The sequence below is a fragment of the Asterias rubens genome, chromosome 21 (genome assembly GCF_902459465.1).
Source record: "Asterias rubens chromosome 21, eAstRub1.3, whole genome shotgun sequence".
In the NCBI taxonomy this organism is placed as follows: domain Eukaryota; kingdom Metazoa; phylum Echinodermata; class Asteroidea; order Forcipulatida; family Asteriidae; genus Asterias; species Asterias rubens.
This window is the reverse complement of record NC_047082.1, coordinates 11456802-11478477: the sequence shown is the minus strand read 5'-3', so window position 1 is coordinate 11478477 and position 21676 is coordinate 11456802. Positions and strand designations below refer to the sequence as shown.

The following is a 21676-nucleotide window of genomic DNA, read 5'->3' as shown; positions in this document are numbered from 1 at the left end:
CTAAAAAGGAAGCGGGCGGGGACGCTAAAACATGTTTCTTTTTTAATTCGGCCTTAACGCAAGTTTGGTTCAACAAAACATGGCGGTCTATTGAAACAACCTGGAAACAATGCATTGCTACTTCCAGTTATTATCAGACTACATTCTATAGTTGCGCATTGGTCTGGGGGATTGCAGTTGGAGTCCGGTCCATTTTTGATTTAGGGATAAACATTTTCGTTTTTCAGTACCACTGTTTTATTTTGTGCATGAAGTGGATTGGTCCCTGACTGCGGTCCTTTGGATTGACTTTAAATCCCTCCCATTTTCTAAATAATCTCCGTTTTAGAGTGTAATAGTTTATTCGCCATTTTAATTTTGATTGTAATGTTTTACTCATATGTTTAATTAATTAATTTTAAGTAACTGTTCTCCTCCCTATAGGAGTGTACAGTACTTCTCCCTCTCAGTTTTTCTGTAAAAGATTTAGGCAATTTTAAATAGTAATGTAATGTTTTACTCCAAATTATTCAACTATGTAACTGTTCATGTAATTCTGCTGCTGGCAGCGAATTCAATAGAATTTTGACAAACCATTGAATAAATAAATAAATAATAAATAAATTATCCCGTTGGCAAAAACACACTGAAAGCTAGTCTGACCCTTTCTAATGCTTAAAGCTAAAACTGTAAAGCTGTAGCAATTTTGAATTATATATTTTTTGTTTTGTAATTTGTTTTTTTGTTTGAAGAAACACATCGATAATTAGGCCTACCTCGATATTTGTGCAGAACAAAAACAGAAGATTGTCCAATCGTCAACCAAACTCAGGGGTAAGAATTTACTCAGATTCCGGGTTCCACTCGGGACTGACTCATTTCCGGGTCCAGGTGACCGGGAAATTGTTTTGAACAATGAGATGTTTACGTTGGATTCTATGTCACTTTGACCCACCCATTTATGGGTCATTTAGACACAGATACCTCATATTGACCCAGGTACGGGTCAGCCCCACGGGATCTGGATCCGGGTCAAATCTGACCCAGGAGTTTTTGTAATGGGGAACTTTTGGGACGCTTGGTGGCAGCAGACTTACCCGGTAAAATACATTGTTCTCAGTAGTGTGCGCACGCTCAGAACTACGTAAGCCATGTAAATTTACCTTGTAAGTCTGCTGCCACCTAGCGTTCCAAAGTCTCCCATTGTTTACAACATATGAAAGCAATTTCCCATCTATAAACCTACAAAATGTACTCCAACTGAATTCACTTACAGACACGGGGCACTGTGTTTCTTTTTTTTCCTATTTTTTTTTTAGATTTTAGATATTTTTGTACAAAAAGGAGCACCATAACATAACTTTGCTTAATGTTTAACTACCTCTACTGATTTTCAAAAGGCCTTTTTCGTCAAAGATATGAACCGATTTTCTGTGTTTTGGGAGAGAATACAAAAAATATTGAGGTAAAATATAAATTATTGTATTTAAAGTTTTGAGCAAGAATTTAATTAATGAAAAGCATTAAAAAGATCTAGTTAGCTAAGTTTACATTATACAGAAAATTGAATCATAATTTTACGTAATATAAACACATTTTTGTCTAAATAATTTGTTTAAAAAGTACTTATTTTACAATATTAACATAAATTTTGTAAGGTTAAAATTTTGTCTCAAAGCGCGTCAAATACATATTTCTTTTTTTTTTGGGGGGGGGAAGTTCTGGTGGCAAATGTCACTTTCTACCCTAACATGTTTCTAATAAGCTCGAAAGGAGGCAAAGACATGGCAAAGTTTACAATGATAAGTGGGCATTGAAAGTAGCCAAAGATATGTAAAATCTAAACTATTGATTGTATGTTTTTTTTAGAAAAATACCAGTGAAACTTTCTATTTTGAGATGACGATGACAGCCTTTCTGTCATTGTCTTTTAACTGTTAAGCCAGGCCATTTTACGCACAAAGCTTTGAGAATTCACACCATGTTTTACTTGCTTGTACGTACGCAGTAGTTCGTAGTATTGACCAAGATGTTGCAAGAAAAAAAATGCGTAAACATTTTGAAAATGCCGTAGTAACTTTAATGACGTCAGCGATGCTACTATCTGCTATCAATCCACAAAAGCTCTAAAATCGTTAACTGCTATACATTTTTAAAAATGCTAATATTTTATTAAAATCACAGAAGTTTTACTTTTTGTGCATAACCCTTCTGTTGATGAATAAGTGATCAAAACACAGTGTATGAAATCTTATTTAGCATCTGCATTTCAGTTTAAAAACAATCAGTAACATCGAGGCCACACATTTTCTTGTTGTACGTTGTTCTTTGGAACTCACACGAAGGCGCTGCAGCACTGGTTTAAATACCGTCGCAAGAGGGCGCTTCTTGGGTCGCCAATGGGTCAATTATTTAAAACTCTGTGTGGAAATGTAAGTCGACCAAGCAAAATATGAATGAAAACAAATGGAATATTACATCCTTTTTTAACAAAAATATTTTGACTTGGATATCGACACCCCTTGGCGATGAAAGTCGAGACAAAGCAAACAAGATGGCGTCGACATCGATGTTGTATATAGCCCCCTCTTGCGGTGGATATAAGAAAGACGATTCCCAGCAGACCTTGACCTTTCTGTATGATGACGGTTTACTCGTCCATTGCTTCGGACGCTAGAGGGATACCTTGGCCTTCTTCTCCCCTAGCGTTCTGCATGTCAATGTCTGATCCACCGTGCATTTCAACATGGTACTCATTCGCTGCTTTAGTAGGCTCGGCCGACTCCTGCCTAGAGATACCCGTATACCTGCAAAATACAATCCATAAGTCAATCAAATCAAATTACCAAACATCAAGGTACCTTAATGGTGCTTCTATATATTTGGAGTGAGAGTCATGTGAAAATCGTTTTCATTTCAACTTGTATCCAATTTTAAAATACTGTTAAAAGGGCATTCGAGGTCGCTAGGTGGCAGAAGACATGCGAAGCCATTTTCACCGAGTCATAAGATTGCTCTTGAGTTTGTACCAACTAAGCAAAGTGTGATTTCACATAAAAAATCACTATGGTGATATTGACAACTCATCAAAAGTTGAACCTCAGTGCTTTGTGAAAGTCGATCCCTGGACATAGACCTTATCGCAATAACCCATTGCGCAAGCGTTAACTATTGAATGAGGTGCATGCTGGTCTAGCTAGGGTTCAAATTAACCATTAGCTAGACAAGCATGCACTTTGGCTCTTAGAGAAACGCGCGCACACGTGCACCGTGTATTTGCGAAAAGGTCTATGGCTCTTTTCGAAACCACGGCTTCGGCTTTGTATTCGGCTGCACGCTCCGTCCTCTCGTCTGATCAGAAGCCCTGAGCTTGTAAGCAAAGCACGCGCAATGATTGTAAAACAAACGCGAGGCCTAGCTAGCCTGAGCCGAATCCAAAGCCTATGCCGTGTTTTCGAAAAGGGCCTATGTAAACATTGGGAAACTTGTTTGCTGCCACCTACCGCCTCAACGTTCACAATCATTGACTCATTTCACTAAAGAAAAAGCAGTAGCATGTTTAGTGTTAGTTTGGGGGCTGCTAAAGAAGCGATTTTAGATACAGTTGTCGACAGCAATAAGCAATTTGTTGGTGTTGGCTAAAGGCTTCTTGTGTTACGTCAATACGGAGTAAAAAGCAAGCGACTCTATAGCACTTCTCATCCGGTCAGTTTCTGCACTTTGAAAACATTTCAAATCATGCGCATCCAGCTGTAAATCTACTGTGTTGTTGTAGCAAACAGTTGTTTTCATTCATTGTGTCATTGATAACTCATTAGTCTGTGTGAATGCATAAAAACAAAGTAAAAACATTATCTTCATGCATGGTTGCAGTATTCCTGCGACCACTGCCCCTTCGTCGTCGTAGAGAGTGTCACAGTACCACGATTAAACAGCGTACTTTTGTTGGGTTTAAGGGAACAAGGCTTGCCGCTACTGATGAACTTGAAGTTAATTCAAACATTACATTGGTAAAGAATGAAAAAAAGTAAGACAAATTATAGCGTTGATTAACAGCATGTGGATGATCAAGCATGCAGTGTAAAATAATGATTCTTCATGCAATGTCGTGACAGGGCAAAATCCTCCAGTCTGAACCCAGAAACCGGTCCTAGAAATATCCGAAGTAGCAAAAAAAAAGACTTGGAAATTATTGATTGAGATGTTCCTTGTGTAGAATCTGTCAGTAGTCCAGACAAAATGAAGGGATCAAACTCGGAGATTGACTTCATGTGTAAAAGACAAAACCATAACATGTCCTATTCAGAACATTCAAATTATTATCATGCAGTCGTGTGGAGAGGCGGGGCTTATGTTTCGATAAGTTTACTAGGCGACGTTGACTGAAAAAAGGTGTGATTATTACTATGACCAGCACTGAGCATCAACAAGATAGGTGAACTAAACAAATTAAAGTATCGTTTGGTTTGGTGTTTTCTTCTGAAAAGGGTGTTTATAGTCTACAAATCAATCAGCCAGTTAATGTAAAATCTACTTCATAGTATTGCATCTAACTTGGGAAAAAGAAAAAAGAAAAAGCGTAGCCCACCACCAGTTATAGATGCATTCACAGTGCAACATCTCCTCGCTTCGGACCGTTGTGCGGACATCTGTTATAATTAAATAAGCATTTCTAAAAAACGACAACAGAGGGGGGTATTTATGCTGGGGTTAGCCTGATATGAACAATATCAACGAACCCACAAATTAATTGTGAATCTATGTGGTTTACCGTTAAACATCGTCTGCACTTCACACATACTCAGGCCCGGTGTTTTCCCTGTACACGATTGATTGCAAAAGGCAAAAGAACACATCAAGAAAACTTCGAACACATTCATTTTATGATAACTCTCTTGCTTTATAAACGACAGCATGAAACTGCGAAAAGGAAAACAAAAGAAAGATTAAGTCCGTTTCCGACTGAAGAGGCTTCTGGCTATGGCTACATACGCAACGTTGACTAAGATACCTTTGCAATAAGCCAGTAGCCACAGCCGAAGCCATCAAATCGGATTCGGTCTACACAGCGTGAGGTGGCAGCCATGTTTGCAATTGCGTCATAAATAGACCATGTAACCTGTACATCACAATGGTTACAAAAAGGACTTCCTGCAGCAGGCACGATTTGTACAAAGCCCAATGTGAGACTTTGGAACGATAGGTGGCAGCAGACTTAGAGGGTAAACTTCCATTGTTTACGTAGTTCTAAGCATGCGCACATTACCGCGAGCAATTAGTTTACCTGGAAAGTCTGCTGCCACCAGCTAGCGTCTCAAAAGTCCCCAAATAAGGAACACGTTGAGACTGAGACTTGATCGTTGCAACTTTTGATGCGACGAAAGAAGACCCATCTAAAAACCTGTACAGCTTTTATTTGTAAACTCTTGGCTTGATGTACAAATTTTGAAACAAAATGTGAAAGTTCCAGTGTGGTATATCGCCTGCCAGGAAAAGACCTGGATTGTACCAGGTCACATCTTTGGTAATTAAGGGTTACATGGTCCTTTGCAACCGTTTAGATAGTTCAGTGTATAGTGTGTGTGTGAAGAAAACAAAAATGGCCGTATATACATTGCAATCCACAGGGGCGTACAGTTTGGGTGAGTAAGGACGGTGGCATACAGCTTTGGTGCCCGCACATCCGGAAAACTTATTGTGGTGTTGTCAAAAACAAAAAACAAAAAATATTTTATGTGATAAAAAAACAACAACAAATTTTAGAGAATTTGATTTACCCCCTGTCCGACTACGTTTTCCCTGCACCACATTCTCTGTACGCCACTGGAAGCGAAGGGAAACCGTTTGCGACAAAATGGATAGGACAAACACACGTTAATCACACAGTAATAGGCCCTCTATTGATCACGTAGTTGCATTCAGACTATCATCATACAGGGTGAGTCAAAAAGAAGTTGACCGGGATTGGTGATGTTTTTCAAAACAAACAAATCACACTCAACAATTAAGTGAAAAATATATTTAACAAGCACTCTCTCCTGCTAATTGAAAAAATGGAAGAAATTGATTATTCCTAAAGCGGGTATTTACTAATTTTGCAAGCTGTCCACGGAGTACTTGATAAAACAAATGTAATACTTTGTATACCCTTTGCTACCTACTCACAGATTTTTAGTTTCAGTCAAGCATTAACATTCCGTGGACAGCTACAAACATAAGTGCTTTCAATAAAACAGGCAAAACGTCCCTTCAAAGTGATTTTTTTTTCTTCAGATAAGCAGGAAAGAATGATTGTTTAGTATGTGCTAGCTTCGCTGGGGTTTTGAGTGTCAGTTGCTGTTGCTGTTTTTAAATCATAAACCTCGTCAACTTCTTTTTGACTCACCCGGAATAACAGGGGGAAAAATAAGATGAGTTTTTTTTTAATCAGTCAATGATCTAACCCTAAAGAAATTTGATGTCCACTTTATTTCACAAAGTATTGTTTTAATGATTTCAACAAAGTGGGGGTGATCGTAAAACGCCACAAGAAAGAAAAGAAGACAATAAATTTACACACACAATTTTTTCTTACCCTTCCTTTTTCTTTTTCCGGCCTACGCAGATGACTCCACATATGATCATGAAGAAGATAATTCCTAGCGAACCCATGACGGCTAACACTAAAGACGGCAAAGTAACAAGAAAATCATACTTTTAAACTCAACAATTCTTGCATTTGACTTTAAAGGCAGTGGACACTATTGGTAATTACTCAAAGAAATTATTATCATAATGGGGAGAGGTTGATAGTATAAAACTTTGTGATAAACGGCTCCTTTTGAAGTGACGTATTTTTTGAGAAAGAAGTAATTTCCACAAATTTGATTTCGAGACCTCAGATTTAGAATTTGAGGTCTCGAAATCAAGCATCTGAAAGCACACAACTTCGTGTGACAAGGTGTTTTTTCTTTCATTATTATCTCGCAACTTCGACGACCAATTGAGCCCAAATTTTCACATGTTGAGATACACCAAGAGAGAAGACTGGTCTTTGACAATAACCAATAGTGTCCAGGGTCTTTAAATGCACTCTGGACACTATTGGTAATTACTGAAAATCATTGTTAGCATGTAAACTAACTTGGTAATGAGCAACGGGGAGCTGTTTATAGTATAAAACATTGGGAGGAAACAACGCCCAATTTCATAGAGCTGCTTAAGCACAAAATTTTGTTAAAGCAAAACAATCCTTGCTTAGTAAAATCAGATTACCGGCCAAGACTCCACTCAATTGTTATGCTTAGTAAACCACAGCTAAATACCAGTCACAAGCAATGTATTTGGCATGAAACTTTTAACGATGGTTACAAAGGGAATCAAATCACCCCTTCAAATAATGTGTTTTAATTCAAATAATTAATTATAGAACACTTACTCATGAACAGGTAAGTAGATGTAAATATAAGGGAACGACCTGGTGGTGGGGATTCTGCAAAGAGAGACAAAACATTTGACTTTTTAATTAATTCGCTGTAAATATTAGCTAGAACGGACCGGGTTAAAAAAATGTGAGATACTGTTAAAGTCCATCTCTTAAAGAGAAGTCTTTATGAGAGTATAAAAGAGATATTAACTTAAACAAGTAAGGGTAGATCATAGAAATAGACTCCGGAGAACGATGAGCTCGGCTACCCTAGCTCTGTGTGTCGTCTGTGGATGCGGCGTATCGATACCGCGCGATACGCGCGTATGGCAAAGTTATCATCGCGTGAGACAAAATGGCAAGATGTCAGCGCACTTAAAATATTTTGCCATACACGCGTAACACAATGTCGTTTGTGCGTCCATAAAGATGGTCTCACAACGAAACCGCACGCACAATCAGACACTCAGCGTTCTCCGGGATCTATTTCTATGGAGTAGCTATATATTGTTTGAAGCTTTGCATGATGTGGATAAATAGGAAGACACTGTAAATAAATATAATTTAAATAGAGTTTATTCACATTCATGCGGAAACTAAAACCCAATTAATCAGCAAACATTTATAAGCAGACTAAATTTATTCAAACCTCGAGTATACTTTAGCTATGCCAATATCTAAGTTGAAATTTAGTTGTAATATAGTGTTTTCATGCTGTTCTTTGTTTTGCTACTGTATGAGTGGGTTCTGTACTCGACAAGCTGATGCTTCTTGGAGACCTCCATCCTCACAAAAAAAACCTAGTGTACTTATGTTTTCTTTAATTATTATAATATATTGGAAATTATGTAATTTTTCTTTGTGTGTGGTAAAATGAATGAATGAAAATGGTGAACTTGCGGGTACAGCCATGTGTAAACCTCTGTTGTGTTGACTCTGAGAAGAGCCAGTGTCGTCTACTCTGCTTCTCATGAAGACGAACAGAGTAGAGTTTTCGGAGCCAACACTCAAACAAAAGAGATTAACACATGGTTGTACCCGCTAGTTTACTATTTATTTACCGTTTCTTCCGAGTAAGGGTAGATGTAAAACATTGTGCCAATTTCAAAGCATATTAATGTCAAGACTCATATTTTGATGTGATAATTTTTGTTTGATTATTTTAGTTTTATCCCCGAACAATGTTCAATTATTATTTACCTTTACACTCGGGCGTCTTGTCCCAAGCTCCCTCTTCGTTACACATGGAATACACCCACTCACTCTCGTAGCCCTTGTTGCACACCACCTCCACCAAATCACCGGGTCGGTAAACAGCGCCCTCTTGGGTGTCCAGGGTGCCATTGGGGAACTTGGCGATATCACAAGTTGTGTCGTCTGTTGATGAAATCAGCATTGTAGTGGAGCAAAGAATTGATCAGGAGCAAAACCATCCCGGTATGTGGTGCGAACACATGCACTTCCGAGTTGGTGAACTTAAAAACAGGACCTTCGAAAGTTTGTTAATGGTCTTTTACAAACATTGACCACCAATTTGTATGGGCAGCCTTGATGAGTAGCCTATCATAAAACATGGAAACTATAGGTTGGCACAGCTATGGTTATTGTTTATACCACGTTGGAACCATTTTTGTTAAGAATAGTGTGTACTATAACAATATTGGTGTAGTACTTGATTTATCAGTCATGTTAATTTTACAGCATTATTTTGATTGTTTTATTTTGTCCAACCCTGGATGGCAAAGACGTCTCAAAAGGACGGTCTCAACGAGAGACGGCAGTGGTGACTGGTGACACATTTTTCGAAATCGATGACTTTTAGAAAGATAGACTTCCATTGGTTACATCACTCTGAACATGCCCACATTTCCAATGATTTTTAGAACGATGGGTGGCAGCAGACATACAGGTAAGCTTCCATTGCTTGCATCGCTCTGAATATGCGCACATTCTCAGGAGCAATGTGCTTACCTGGTAAGTCTGCATGCTGCCCTCAAGCTTCTCGACAAATCTCTATTTTAGTAATTACCTTGATACGTCATGATGAATCCCTTGAAATTTGCATTGGTGCCTCCCATAATGAACCGCACGATGATTTCCTTCAGGTCAAAGGTCATGCGATCTGGCTTTTTCGCCATGCTGTACTTCTGCCAAGACTCACCGCCATCGATCGTGATTTCTAGTGCAGAAAGAAAAGGTCAAAATCAAAGGCTTGAAACGAGACTAACGATGTTCTGAAGATCAGAAAAGTTTTTGTTTAAAGAACTGATTATTATTGCTTTGCGATAATCCTTTGCACTTGACAATGATAAGCAACAAAATATGAAGCATTCTTCTTTTGATAAATGAGATTTCAAATTTGTAAAAAACCTTTTCGTGAACTTATGTTTAAAACGCCACAGAATGTTTTCAAAAGATCTTTCATGTTTCCTGCTCCCAGTTCCACCTCATTCAAAAGTATCAGATTTGGTTGTGCAACAGGGACATTTAACAGTTGGTTTTAAAAGCCCATTAATGTAATAGGCCGCGACGACAATTCAATTCTTTCAAAGTATATATTGCATATATTGATGATCTACTCAAACCATACAATCCTCCTCGCAAACTCCGGTCTTACAATTTTAGTCTCCTTATTGAGCCCATATCCAATCATTCATGGGGAGACCGATCTTTCTCACATGCTGCCCCACGCCTTTGGAACAAATTGCCAGCACTAGTAAAATCATCTGTTTCTTTAACACAATGTAAGAAAAACCTTAAGACACATCTTTTCAACCAAGTATTTGAGAAAGTGGTTTGATTTCTACCCTTCGATGTTTTCTTTGATATTGCATTTGTATTGTATTTCTCTTCAACATGTTCTGGATTTCTTCTTAGCTTAGGCTTACGTTTCAATTTTGGTTATTGTACATGTAAATATTATTCTTTGTATTTAGCGCCATGAGCACTTTGATGGATTTGTGCGCTTTATAAGTTCTCATTATTATTATTAGTATTATTAAAGTCTGAAATAATATGTTTTTTAAACCTACCGAGTGCGTCTCCGTCATCAATGTCGAACACCGGGAACTGAATAGTGGTATCGCCATTTTCGGATACGTCCACAATCCACTGGCACGTGCGTGCATCGCGGGGATAGCTACCTGGAAACTCCGGTGAAGTAACGGCTCCGTACTTGCTCTTGAATTTGCCGCTGCAACTTCCCACTGCCACTGTGGAGTCGAACGGGAATAAAGGTAAATGGTGTTTGAAGCTTTGCATGGTGTGGAAAATAAGAGTAACTACAAATATAAATACAAAATATAAATACTAAACTTGCGGGTACAACCATGAGTAAAATCTCTTTGGAAGCAGTGGTATAGTAGCTCTCAAAAGAGACGGTTTGGTCTCGACGTTTTGAACAGTATACTCTTCTCGTCTTCAGAAAATAAGGTAATGGTAAACATTAAAAAAAAAATACAAAGACAATTTTAAAATCCATATTGTGAGATATTTCGTTTCTACTCTAAAAAAAACAAATCCTTGGATCCCGTTTTCCCTGACACACTTCGGGGTCAGTATCACCCAGAATCTGTGTCAGCATGACCCAGAGATAGGTCACAAAATATAAACCATTAAGTTAAATGTTGGCTCAAGCATTGCAAAGGTCGTACAGCTCGAATGATTTACCTGTGTTTTTTTCCACAGAACTCAGGAAAGTACTGGGTATACAGTGCTAAATACTTATTTGTAAAAGGGTGAAAGCCAAGAAAATCAATATACGTTGTTTTGGCCTGATGTAAAAATTATCATCTACGAAATCAAATTGTTTGAGCTGTCATATTAATTTCAAACTTACGAAGTTATTCTCACCATTGCATACAAAACCATTCATTTGTAAGCTACATCTTACCGTCATGAATCGCCAAACTGCCATCTGACCCGCAGTTCTGGGACCCGGCTCCTCTACAGAAGGCACCACAATTTTCGTTCGGCTCCACGCCAACCGACTCGAAGTCCTCGCCCACCGAGCCGCAGTGACACTCCAGTGGTCGGATCCCAACGTACGCGTACCCGTCGGAGCGGCATAGCCTGGCACACTCGTTGATGTTGTGCTCTACTGGCGTGAGGACGCGGCCATTAAGAGGCTTATTCTGTGGATCATACGTCACACAGGCTTTGTAGCCCGGAACTTAAAGGAAACAATCATTATCGAAAAAGGGTACAGTAATAATCACCTGAAAGTTTTATTTGAATACAGTGCCGCGGTGTGGCAGGAGATTATGTGTGGTCTCCCCCCCCCCCCGGAGACTCGGTCCCCCATATGGCAAACTATGAACAACTACTTCGAAGGGGGACTCAGTCTACGGCGCACAGAATTCCATTGGACACCAGTTAGAAGGGAACAAAAATGTAAAGGTATTTCAATCAAGAACGATTGAATCGATCCATGTTTGGCACTGACCCTCAATTAAGTGACAATGTTTCAGAGTGAAAATGCTTTGTTTGCTGCCATCAAAATAAGCTTTGTCAGCAGGAATAGACGACAATCGATAAGATGGAAATCGATAAAGACTAACTAGAATTTAAATTGTTTACAAAATATGGAGGGTTCACATGCAATACAGTGCGCCGCCAAGTGTTTGCTTCGGAGAGTTCCTTTTAAAACATGATAGCCGAAGTATAACCCTTGCAATGCACACGAACATCGAGTTGTGCGTTGAGACAAGCATTTTGAATCCTTGCGTGCAAACAATTACCGTTTTTAAACGACTGTGTGGCAACTTTTCTTCGCCTGAGGCCTAACTGTTGCCCAAATCTCGTACCCAGTAGCCCGCAGCTTACTCTGCCAATATTTAGGTTCAGGCTTTGGGCCACATTAAGTTCTATGCTACATTTAGGACTTCACTTTAGGTTCACTTGAGGGCGATGAAATTGTTGGCATTAATTTGATTTGAAGGTAAACGCCATCAAGTAAATTAAACTAATCATGACAGTTTTCTTGACTACATTGGACTGTATAATGCCTTTGGCTGAGGAAGTTGCCTCCTGTGAGAAACGGCCTCTCCATTGCAAACTCTTGGTGGCGCGCTCTGTATTGGGTCTCGACTTGAACAACTTACTGACGCAGTCGATTTTGACGTCACTGGCGTGAGTGCACTGTGTCACATTGCTATGGGCACACTCTGTTAGTTTCCTCTCGGTCCCTGAACAATTGGCCATGGACATGTGAACTGGCAATGAGCTGTTGATATTTCCCAATGAGTGGCTGCTTTCGGTGAACATAGCGCCCCCACTGGCACCTGAAACAATCACACACAAAATAAATGATTACATTTTACCTGAGACATAACTAACTGAACTGAAGGCTACAGAAAAGTTAAAGCAATGTGAAGTATGTATTAAAATCTATGATCAAGGAAAAGATTTATACACAATTATGGGGTGTCTCTACAGGCCAAGGGTCATGTGCGTCCACATGATTACCGAGCCACTGTAACAGTACATTCTGATTGTTTTCAATCTCAAAATTGACCGACATTCCTTCTACAGTATCTCATTCAAACCGTGTCGTAATTGTCTCATCAACAACACGATTACGATTGATTGTGCATTCTAGCCTTTCCAATCCTTCCAATTAAACTTCACACACGAGTTCACAATAATCTCGATGAAGCCTGTGGATAGAACCAGGCTAGGGAAATGTTGACCGCGGGGAGCTGATCGTTATAAAGCAGTCGAGCGTACAAGACAAACAGGTGCAATGAAAAACTTGAACGAACCAATGTATGAATAATTTACCAGCGAATATCATTAACAACGATGTTTTCATTACTTAACAAGCCCTCGGCAAACCGTAGTTTGAAAAGTGTTGCAGACAATGATAACGTGCTCGTAATTATTGGTATAGTTTATTATTAATCTCGATAAGCATATAATTTTTTGTCCTCACATATAAACGAAGTGGATTTGCGGATCGGATTAAAGGATGCAGCACGCATTTATTTAACAGGATCACTAAATTTTGCTTTATTTTTTTTATCACTTGAAACAAAATGTGCTGGAAAAAGACGTACATTGGAAGAAATTCACGTCAACTACAACAACAACATCAACAAAAACCCAAGCTAGTTCTGTGACGATCACTTTAATTAAAATACCAAATTCATGCAACAACTTGCATTATTATAACGTACATCCCAAAGTGTCAGGCTCAGTGAAGACTTTACGTCCAGTAATCGCAAGAAAATGACTGGTCCAATCTAACGTAGATCAATGATTGTTGAAAAACACAAAACAAAAACATTTGGACAAACACACACAAAACACCCCAAAACCCTTAACGACACAAACCTAAACAAAAACCCAACAAACACCAAAACACCCCCCCAACCCCCCCCCCAAAAAAAAACAAAACAAAACACCCCCAACAAACACTCCAAACAAACGCCCAAATCACCCCAACAAACACTCCAAACATACACCCCAAAACACCCCAAACAAACTTACCAAGCTGTTTACACACCACATCGGCATCGTCTTTGTCCCATTCCTCGTTGCACACTGTGCCCCATTTACCACCGACATACACCTGTAGGAAACCTTGCAACCCGTTCGCTCCTCCCGTCAACTTCACTGATCCTTCCTCAACAGCTGTAAACAAATATATATCAAAAAAACAACAACATGAATTTAGGCAAAACAAACAAATTGATACACTTGGTTCTTATATAGCGCTTTATTACATCCCTCGGGGCGTATCAAAGCGCGCAGTGTTTTTCATGCAAGGTATGTGGAGCTACATTTTGAAGAACGAAATCTATTCATTTGAAGCACCGTGTAGTGATTTGTAAGGAGCTGTGGCGCAAAATGCTGCCAATCAAATCAGGAACACCGGGCGAACTCCTTCTCTTTTCGATAAGTGCACTAGGTTATTTTACGTGCGTTACAAAACACACGAGACTAAAGGCTTTACGTCCAATCCGAAGGACGAAGCATCGGTTAAGTGCCTTGCTTAAGGACACAAGTGTCACGGCTGGGACTCGAACCCTTACTATACTGTATATAGTTCACCATGAGTCACTTGTGATGTGCTCTCTTTATGTAAAAGATTAAAAAAAAACACTCTGTACATTTCGAGTTGTCCCTCATAATGGCTCTTTAAAAACAGTGGTGGATATTTCACTCCAGGACAGAGTTAAAAATCACCCCAAAAGATGCAAACTTCAATCTAAAAGAGTGAAAGACCACTGGAAAAAGAGTTGTCCCTCATATGGCTCTTCAAAAAGTGCCTTTTCACTCTTATGCATTTAGAGAGAGTGGTTGCGCCGTAGAATCGTTTTCATATTTCTAGTGAGAGATCGCCTAAACATCACCAGGCCGGTGTCCCGGAGAAATCTGTCCGGCGGAGATTTTGTCCCTGTGTGGGAAATTTACATGGGCTGGAGGAGGATGTTTGAAAAGAGAAGTAGTTTTTACACAGTACTCCGTCTGGGGTACAGAATCTCCTGCCACACCGGACGGCCACATCAAGATGAGGGGTATACCTTTAACTAAGTTGGGGCTATCGACCCAAATGAACTGCCACCGGGGCACGTTGTCACCTGTATACCAGCCTCGCGGGCTTCAATCGAATTGATTTTAAATCGGGCTAAATATAGCTGCACAAAAACCGAGTCAACATTATTGCTGGATGTAGAACCATATCACACAAATTATACAAACGATCTCTCTCAAAAATAAAAACATCGCCATATGAAATATCAATCATGCGTTTGCAAAAGTCATTAAAGAACAATCAAACGAGTGAAAAATATCCGTATTATTACCCGCTCGGGCAGACTTAAGTTCTTTCTCAACTGAAGGAATTACACGAGTCACCAGACACACATGGTGAAGCGATGGTATCAATTTCGCAAATGGATTTCACGAATGCGCTGATGCGCTGAACCTCGAGATAACATAGGACTTAAAAGTAGAATTGCAGATTGCAATTATATTAAACTGATATGTGTTGCTATGTTTTGATATACAGTGATGACATCCTATACGCTTTCAATACAGCCACAAAACATTGGTATACCAGTTTGTTTAACTACAGGTAAAGTGCAAGTCTGTGAACGTTTATAATAATAATATCGAAGTCTTATATAGCGCACGTATCTATCAAACAAGGTACTCAAGGCACTGAGTATATTATACAAACGTTCAGGAGGATAGGTTATTACAGTGATGAATTCTGAGACCCAATTATTTAGCACCTTATAAGGGTTTACAAGGTGCTACGGCGCATACAGCAGCCACAGCCAGGAACACCGGGGCGAACCCCTTCTCTTTTCGATAAGTACACTGGGTTCTTTTACATTGCCCCGTGATTTTCAGGTTAAGCAAACAACAGCTGAATACCAGTATAAAGCAATATGCAACATTGGTTGGTAATCCTGTTTTTATCAAGGAAGAAATTTCATGCTCAGCAAACTTGTGTGCTTACAGGCTTTATAAAATTGGGCCCTGCTAGCGCAATTCGGTGCGTGGATAGTAAGCGGGTAATGGTGATCGTAAGCGCAGAATACGGTCGGGTGGTAAGCAGAGCAAAGGAATTGCGCCCCATATGATGTTGTGTGGTTTATAGCTTGAGACGAGGATAGCAGGTTTAGATTACTAATGTCAAACTAATCTGTATTATGAGTGTAGTATACATCACTCTGCATGTAGGCCTACAGATTGTGTAAAGTCACTCTCCGATGATCTTTAAACAGCTACCTGAGCAGAATGTTTTCAACGGAAATGGTATTTTAACTTGTTTATAATGCACTTGTTCACCATTTTAATGTAATTTTGATATGTGTACACTTCTGAATTTTTCGTAATTATCGATTAAAAAAACAGGCCCCAACCGAAAGGTTTTGAAAAACTAAAAACACTTCTGCCGTTGAGAGCGCACGTCAAAGGACAATGCTGCTGACGTCATCTCTGGGAGCTTGCTTTGTTATGCCTCCACGCTGCAACAAAGCGGCTTTACAGAGATGACGTTTGGAGAACTTTTCGCAAATCTCTCAGAAAAGCCCTGGATAAGGGCATTCAAAATGATTGTTTTTTTACACAATTGAAATCTTTTGATAGTCGTATGACTCGATTTCCCTATTCTTTGAAAAAATTTTGAGTGAATTTCAGCAAAGTTTACGACTTGACATACTCGTTCAAGCAGGTCTTTAAAACATGTGGTGTTCCGCGATCAACACTCTATTGTCAGTGATATTTCAATCTAAATTTTCTCTTTTTACAGAAGGTATTATATTTCCTTCCGCCATGTTATTATTTAACGGTGGCCCTAGTGTAGTGAAATGTCATTTTAGAAGAAGTTATTTACCCAAATCAACTTGGGCTTTTCCCCGCCTTATGTTCCAAATCCTGCTCAGAAAATTGTTAACAAAAATGATTGCCGGTCGTTTGAATTTGTCTCATTGTTGATCGAGCTGAGCTCCATCGAGTCAATCGCCATGATCGGGACTTGAACCCACACTCTGCTGATCAGAAACATCATAACTTGAGTCTGGTGCTCTTTTTAAACGCAAGGCCACGACACGCATTTTGTTGAAACTTAGCAGATACAAGTCTAAAAACGGTTGATGCATCTATACTACACCTTTAAAGTAACCTTTTTTCACGTTTGCAAAATATTACAATAATAGGACACCTTAAAGATACGAGGCTTATACAGTGTTTTCGAAATCAAGGCCTTGGCTTATGCTCTGTGTGCGTGTGTTTGGAGCCCCGGGCCGACACGCATGTTTCCAAAATAATTAACTGACAGAGCCTACTCGAAGAAGCCTTGTTTCACAAAGGGCCATTAGGGTATGTCATGGAAAACTATGAAATACAGGCCAACAGGGAAATAGTCGGGCTCGTTTGAAAGGTCTTCCGTTGATTGTATTCGTATTCTGTACACCAGGCAAAGATGACTGCAAGGTATCAAACAAGGTGATTCGCTTAACGGTTGATCAACAATTTCTGCATCACTTACGAACCGTATCCTGATGGTCAATTGACATTCAACGGAATGAGTCATTACGGGATTGGCGCGTATTTATATACCATAGGGCCCACGTACTTAAGATTCCAATGTACTCTTTCCCGGTGAGGGAAGCATATCTCGGCCGTTGGTTCACCTATTGTGTATAACCCAATTATGATGAACCCTCTTATCTCTTATAATCTCAGTGGTAGACCCAACACCCCTTTCCCTGTAATACCTTGCGTGGCTGGAGGGCAATGGCGTCATTATTAGATTCCTCATAAGATGACGCCATAATGTATATCCCACCATCACTGATCAGTGTAGTGGTATTTACACGCACGAAACATGCCATAAGCCTTTTTGAGATATGGCGGACACAACACTACATCACATCAGGCTTGGGTAAATTGTGTCTGTACACAACCAAACCAAACAGTGCACTCCTATAGTGTCTGCCATATATCTAAAAGGATATTCTGACATCTCTCTACCTGTAGCAAAAGGTGATCTGACTACACGTATAGTCGTCAAGGTTCCCACACAAGAATAGAGAAAGAAGACCCCCAAAAGCAGGCGCTCTAGTAGACTGGTCACCTGTCTTTACCCGCAAGTCAGGCACTGGTCTCACGACCCCAATGATTTCATTGGATACAATGATTTCATTGCACAAACTGCATATAAGTTTCAAAAGCGTCATCGCGTAACGTTTCTCAGATCGCGATTCTTATTAGGGATCACTCTTTCTGCGTGGACATAATATAGTTGCTATACGGATTATTTGGCGATACCTCAGAAACGCGACTACCTTTTGAAATGAAATTTTCAGATGTTTGTTTTATTGTGTATTTCTACATTTACATATGATTTTAAAAACGAAAACAAAGGTATTCTTTGTTGTTAAGAAAAATAAGTTTATATTGTTTAATAATCAGATGAGGAAGCTCGCATCAAATTACATGCCTCGTTTGATGTTCCCAACCCCAATTGTTGTGCCGTTTATACATATTTTATTAATCGAACTGAACAAACAAATGGAAATGGTTTCAACTTTCTTGTTCGTGAACAGTTCAGCAGCTGAAAGGACAATAATACACAGACGTCATGGGAGCACAGGTGTACACCCCTACTTCATACACACAGGATGGAAATGCAATCCAACGTTCTATCCTGGTGAAATAAGAGATTGTAATTTGACCGTTTTTCAATAAAAAAAAAAACATATAAAAAGGGTGATTTTGGAGTAATACTGATTCTTACGGAGTTGGCTTCACCTGTTTTCACAAGTTGTATCAAAAGGACGTATATTTTTTTTTTTTTTTTTTTTTGAGGGGGGGGGGGGGTATGATAATCAAAAACAATATTTAATTTTAGCGTGTAAGCTTATCGTTATAAAGTTCATACTAGAACTATTTTGTCTGTGAAATATTAACCTCCGAACAGAAATCATATCGAGAAAATGTTTCTGAAAACCCACAAAGAAAAAAACCAAGATTTGTTTATTAGTGTACTCATTTAGAGCAAATTTCAGGTTAAAGCCATTTTGACACTTTCGGTAAGCAGTATTTTCCAAAGGCCCGCACTTCGTGCATCACAATTTATGCATAAAATAACAAACCTGTGAAAATTTAGGCTCCATCGGTCATCGGAGTCGGGAGAAAATAACGGGAAAACCCACCCTTGTTTACGCACGTTTCGCCGTGTCATGACATGTGTTTATAAATAAATCGGTATTTCTCGATGTCGAGAATTGATAACTGTTTTAATGTTTTCTCAAAAAGTAAAGCATTTCATGGAATAATATTTCAAGAGAAGTATTTCACCATTACCTTCTGTAAACCCTGTAGGTTATTTGTAAATCTGTGAACTTTTTTCTTTTTCTTCTGTTCCGAAAGTGTCCAATGGCTTTAAATGAAATGTGGAAGTACAAGGAGATGTTAAACAAGTTTCCTTACCTACTGATGGGGCAGCAATTGCTTACGAGTTTGTTACGAGCAACGAGCGTGGGTCATTACCAAAGGCTAAAAATAACATTCCTGTTTAGAATGCAGCAAGTTTAACAGCGTGGTTCACAGCGTGCCAGTGCACGGGCGATCGCACACGCATTACCGGTTCATCACATACCGTCACTCCGTTGAAATAGAATTGGATGAGACTATCTCTCGCCATTGACTGTGGGTTACGATTCAACCTCGTTGCACAGCGGGCATAAATTAATATGGTTAGGGAGTTCTCTCGACGGGAAGGGGTTAAATTAGAGATAGAAATACGGAACTATAGCGACGCTCCTTCGATGTATTCATGTTATATTTTTATAGATATTTTGTTTATTTCTCGGGTAGATAAAAAGTACGACAATGTACAATGTTTAAGTAAAAACATTAAAAGATACGGCAATAATCAATTAAAATACAGAGAAGGGGAAAAGAAACTAGCTGGAGCCCGAAGGATTGCCTAAAAGAAACACAGTTCCTGTCTAAAGGCTCTTCTCTCCAGCTTGCCCAACAGACCACAACTATATTGAAGTATAAAAAATATATAAAAGTATTAGAGGAACCAACCTGGGCCCAATTTAATAGAGCTGCTAAGCACAAAAATTTGCTTAGCATGAAATTGTTGCCTTGATAAAAACAGGATTACCAAACAAATTTCCACATGATTTTCAGGATAAGCAAACAATGGCTGAATACCAGTATAGGCGATATGCAAGAAATAGAAATTTGTTTGGTAATCCTGTTTTTTTCAAGGAAGAAATTTCATGCTAAGCAAATTTTCGTGCTTAGCAGCTCTATGAAATTGTGGCCTGGTCTCCCAATTTCATAAAGCTGTTATAAGCAGAATACACTATTCGGAATTTTTTTTGCTAAGCACTCTTGTTGCACAAACTTGTGTGTTTTCAGATGCATGAGGAAGGCTTCAAGTATGAAGTCTTTCTCAGTTTCAAATATTTTAGTGAGAAAGTACTTAATAGTCAAAAACTATGCGTTACTTCAGAGGGGGTCGTTTCTCAAACATTTTTATGCCAACACTTATTTTGAGTAACTACAAAACTTGCTCAGTGCCTTTAAAGGATTTGGGTACTTTTTGTAACACAAAACACAATGTCCACATTCACATTAAACTTACATTGTTCGAAGATAATGAGAGTAGAAGTTTCCCTTTAAATATTAGTTGCTGAGGTGCTGTAGTTTTTGAGAAATTAGTAAAACAATGTCATGAAAATACGTTTTTACATGCTAAAATAATGTTCGTCTCATGATCACTGAGGTGGAAATTATGTTTATAACATTGTTTGACTCATTTCTCAAAAACTACAGCACCTCCGCAAGTAATATTTTTTAGGGAAGCTTTCTACTATTATTATCTTCAAACTGTGTAAGTTTAGTGTAAATCTGTGGACATTGTGTTTTTTGTTCTACAAAAAGTACATACACCCTTTAATACATAATCTCCATACATTCTTGAAAATTAGATCGAAGATGCTGAAAACGACAGAAATGGCTACAGAGGCATTGAAGAATCAGCACACTGGAGATAATTGCATCCAGTTGTATATCGGCAAATAAGGTCATAGATGAACGAATGAACTTTAGCTGTCGTTTTGTATTTCGCTTTCCTTTGCTATTGAGTACGGTATACACATGGCAGAAAAACCTTCTGGTGGTTTCAACAGAAAAAAATAAACATATTAAATGATTATTATTGATAAATATGTTGACTAACGTTTTACAGACAACTATTGGCATTGTTTTTGTCATTTGGGTATAGCTGTTTGTGGGAGTTATTTTTTTCTCTTCTTTAATTTTGTACTCACGTTTTTCGGTCAAGACCTATTAGTGCACCAGCTAAATGGTCTGTGTTACTTTTCATAAACAGAATTTAGCCATTTCTGATTTGTTCGTTTAAGACTGTATAGCTTTTGAAGTTGTTTTATTCTTGATTATGAAGAACGTTTTATATGTAACCATAGCCGAAGTTATCAATTCGCAATTTGTCTTGTATTCCAATTTTGGAGGCATCAAATTCCAACCGAGTTAACCCCCACTTCCCTTGTGCGGTGATTTTCAATAATTATAAAGCGAGCCATGACCAACAAATCATAATATGTCATTACTTGATTAAACACACCATGTGCTCATGACATTTTGAGCGGGCCTGCATGTATGTTATTACATACATGATTCACTTGAATGAGTAAACTATTAAACTACTCGTAGTAAATGTACAGGCCGATCGAACACATGATATATGTGACGAAACCTTCTGCAAGAATATAGCAGGCATCGTTTAGGCTGTGT

At 38.8% G+C, this 21676-nt stretch overlaps 1 protein-coding gene across 1 annotated transcript; it reads right to left on the bottom strand.

The window, feature by feature from the left end:
* Positions 1-1274: 1274 nt before the first annotated feature.
* Positions 1275-17673, bottom strand: LOC117304824. The gene is made up of 11 exons (XM_033789438.1): positions 17617-17673; positions 17388-17397; positions 13874-14017; positions 12487-12666; positions 11277-11555; positions 10417-10596; positions 9414-9563; positions 8585-8761; positions 7397-7450; positions 6554-6641; positions 1275-2786 (listed from the first exon to the last, which is right to left on the bottom strand). Exons 1-11 carry the CDS (start codon positions 17671-17673, stop codon positions 2630-2632), a joined length of 1476 nt encoding a protein of 491 aa, XP_033645329.1. The 3' UTR covers positions 1275-2629.
* Between the last annotated feature and the right edge of the window lie 4003 nt (positions 17674-21676).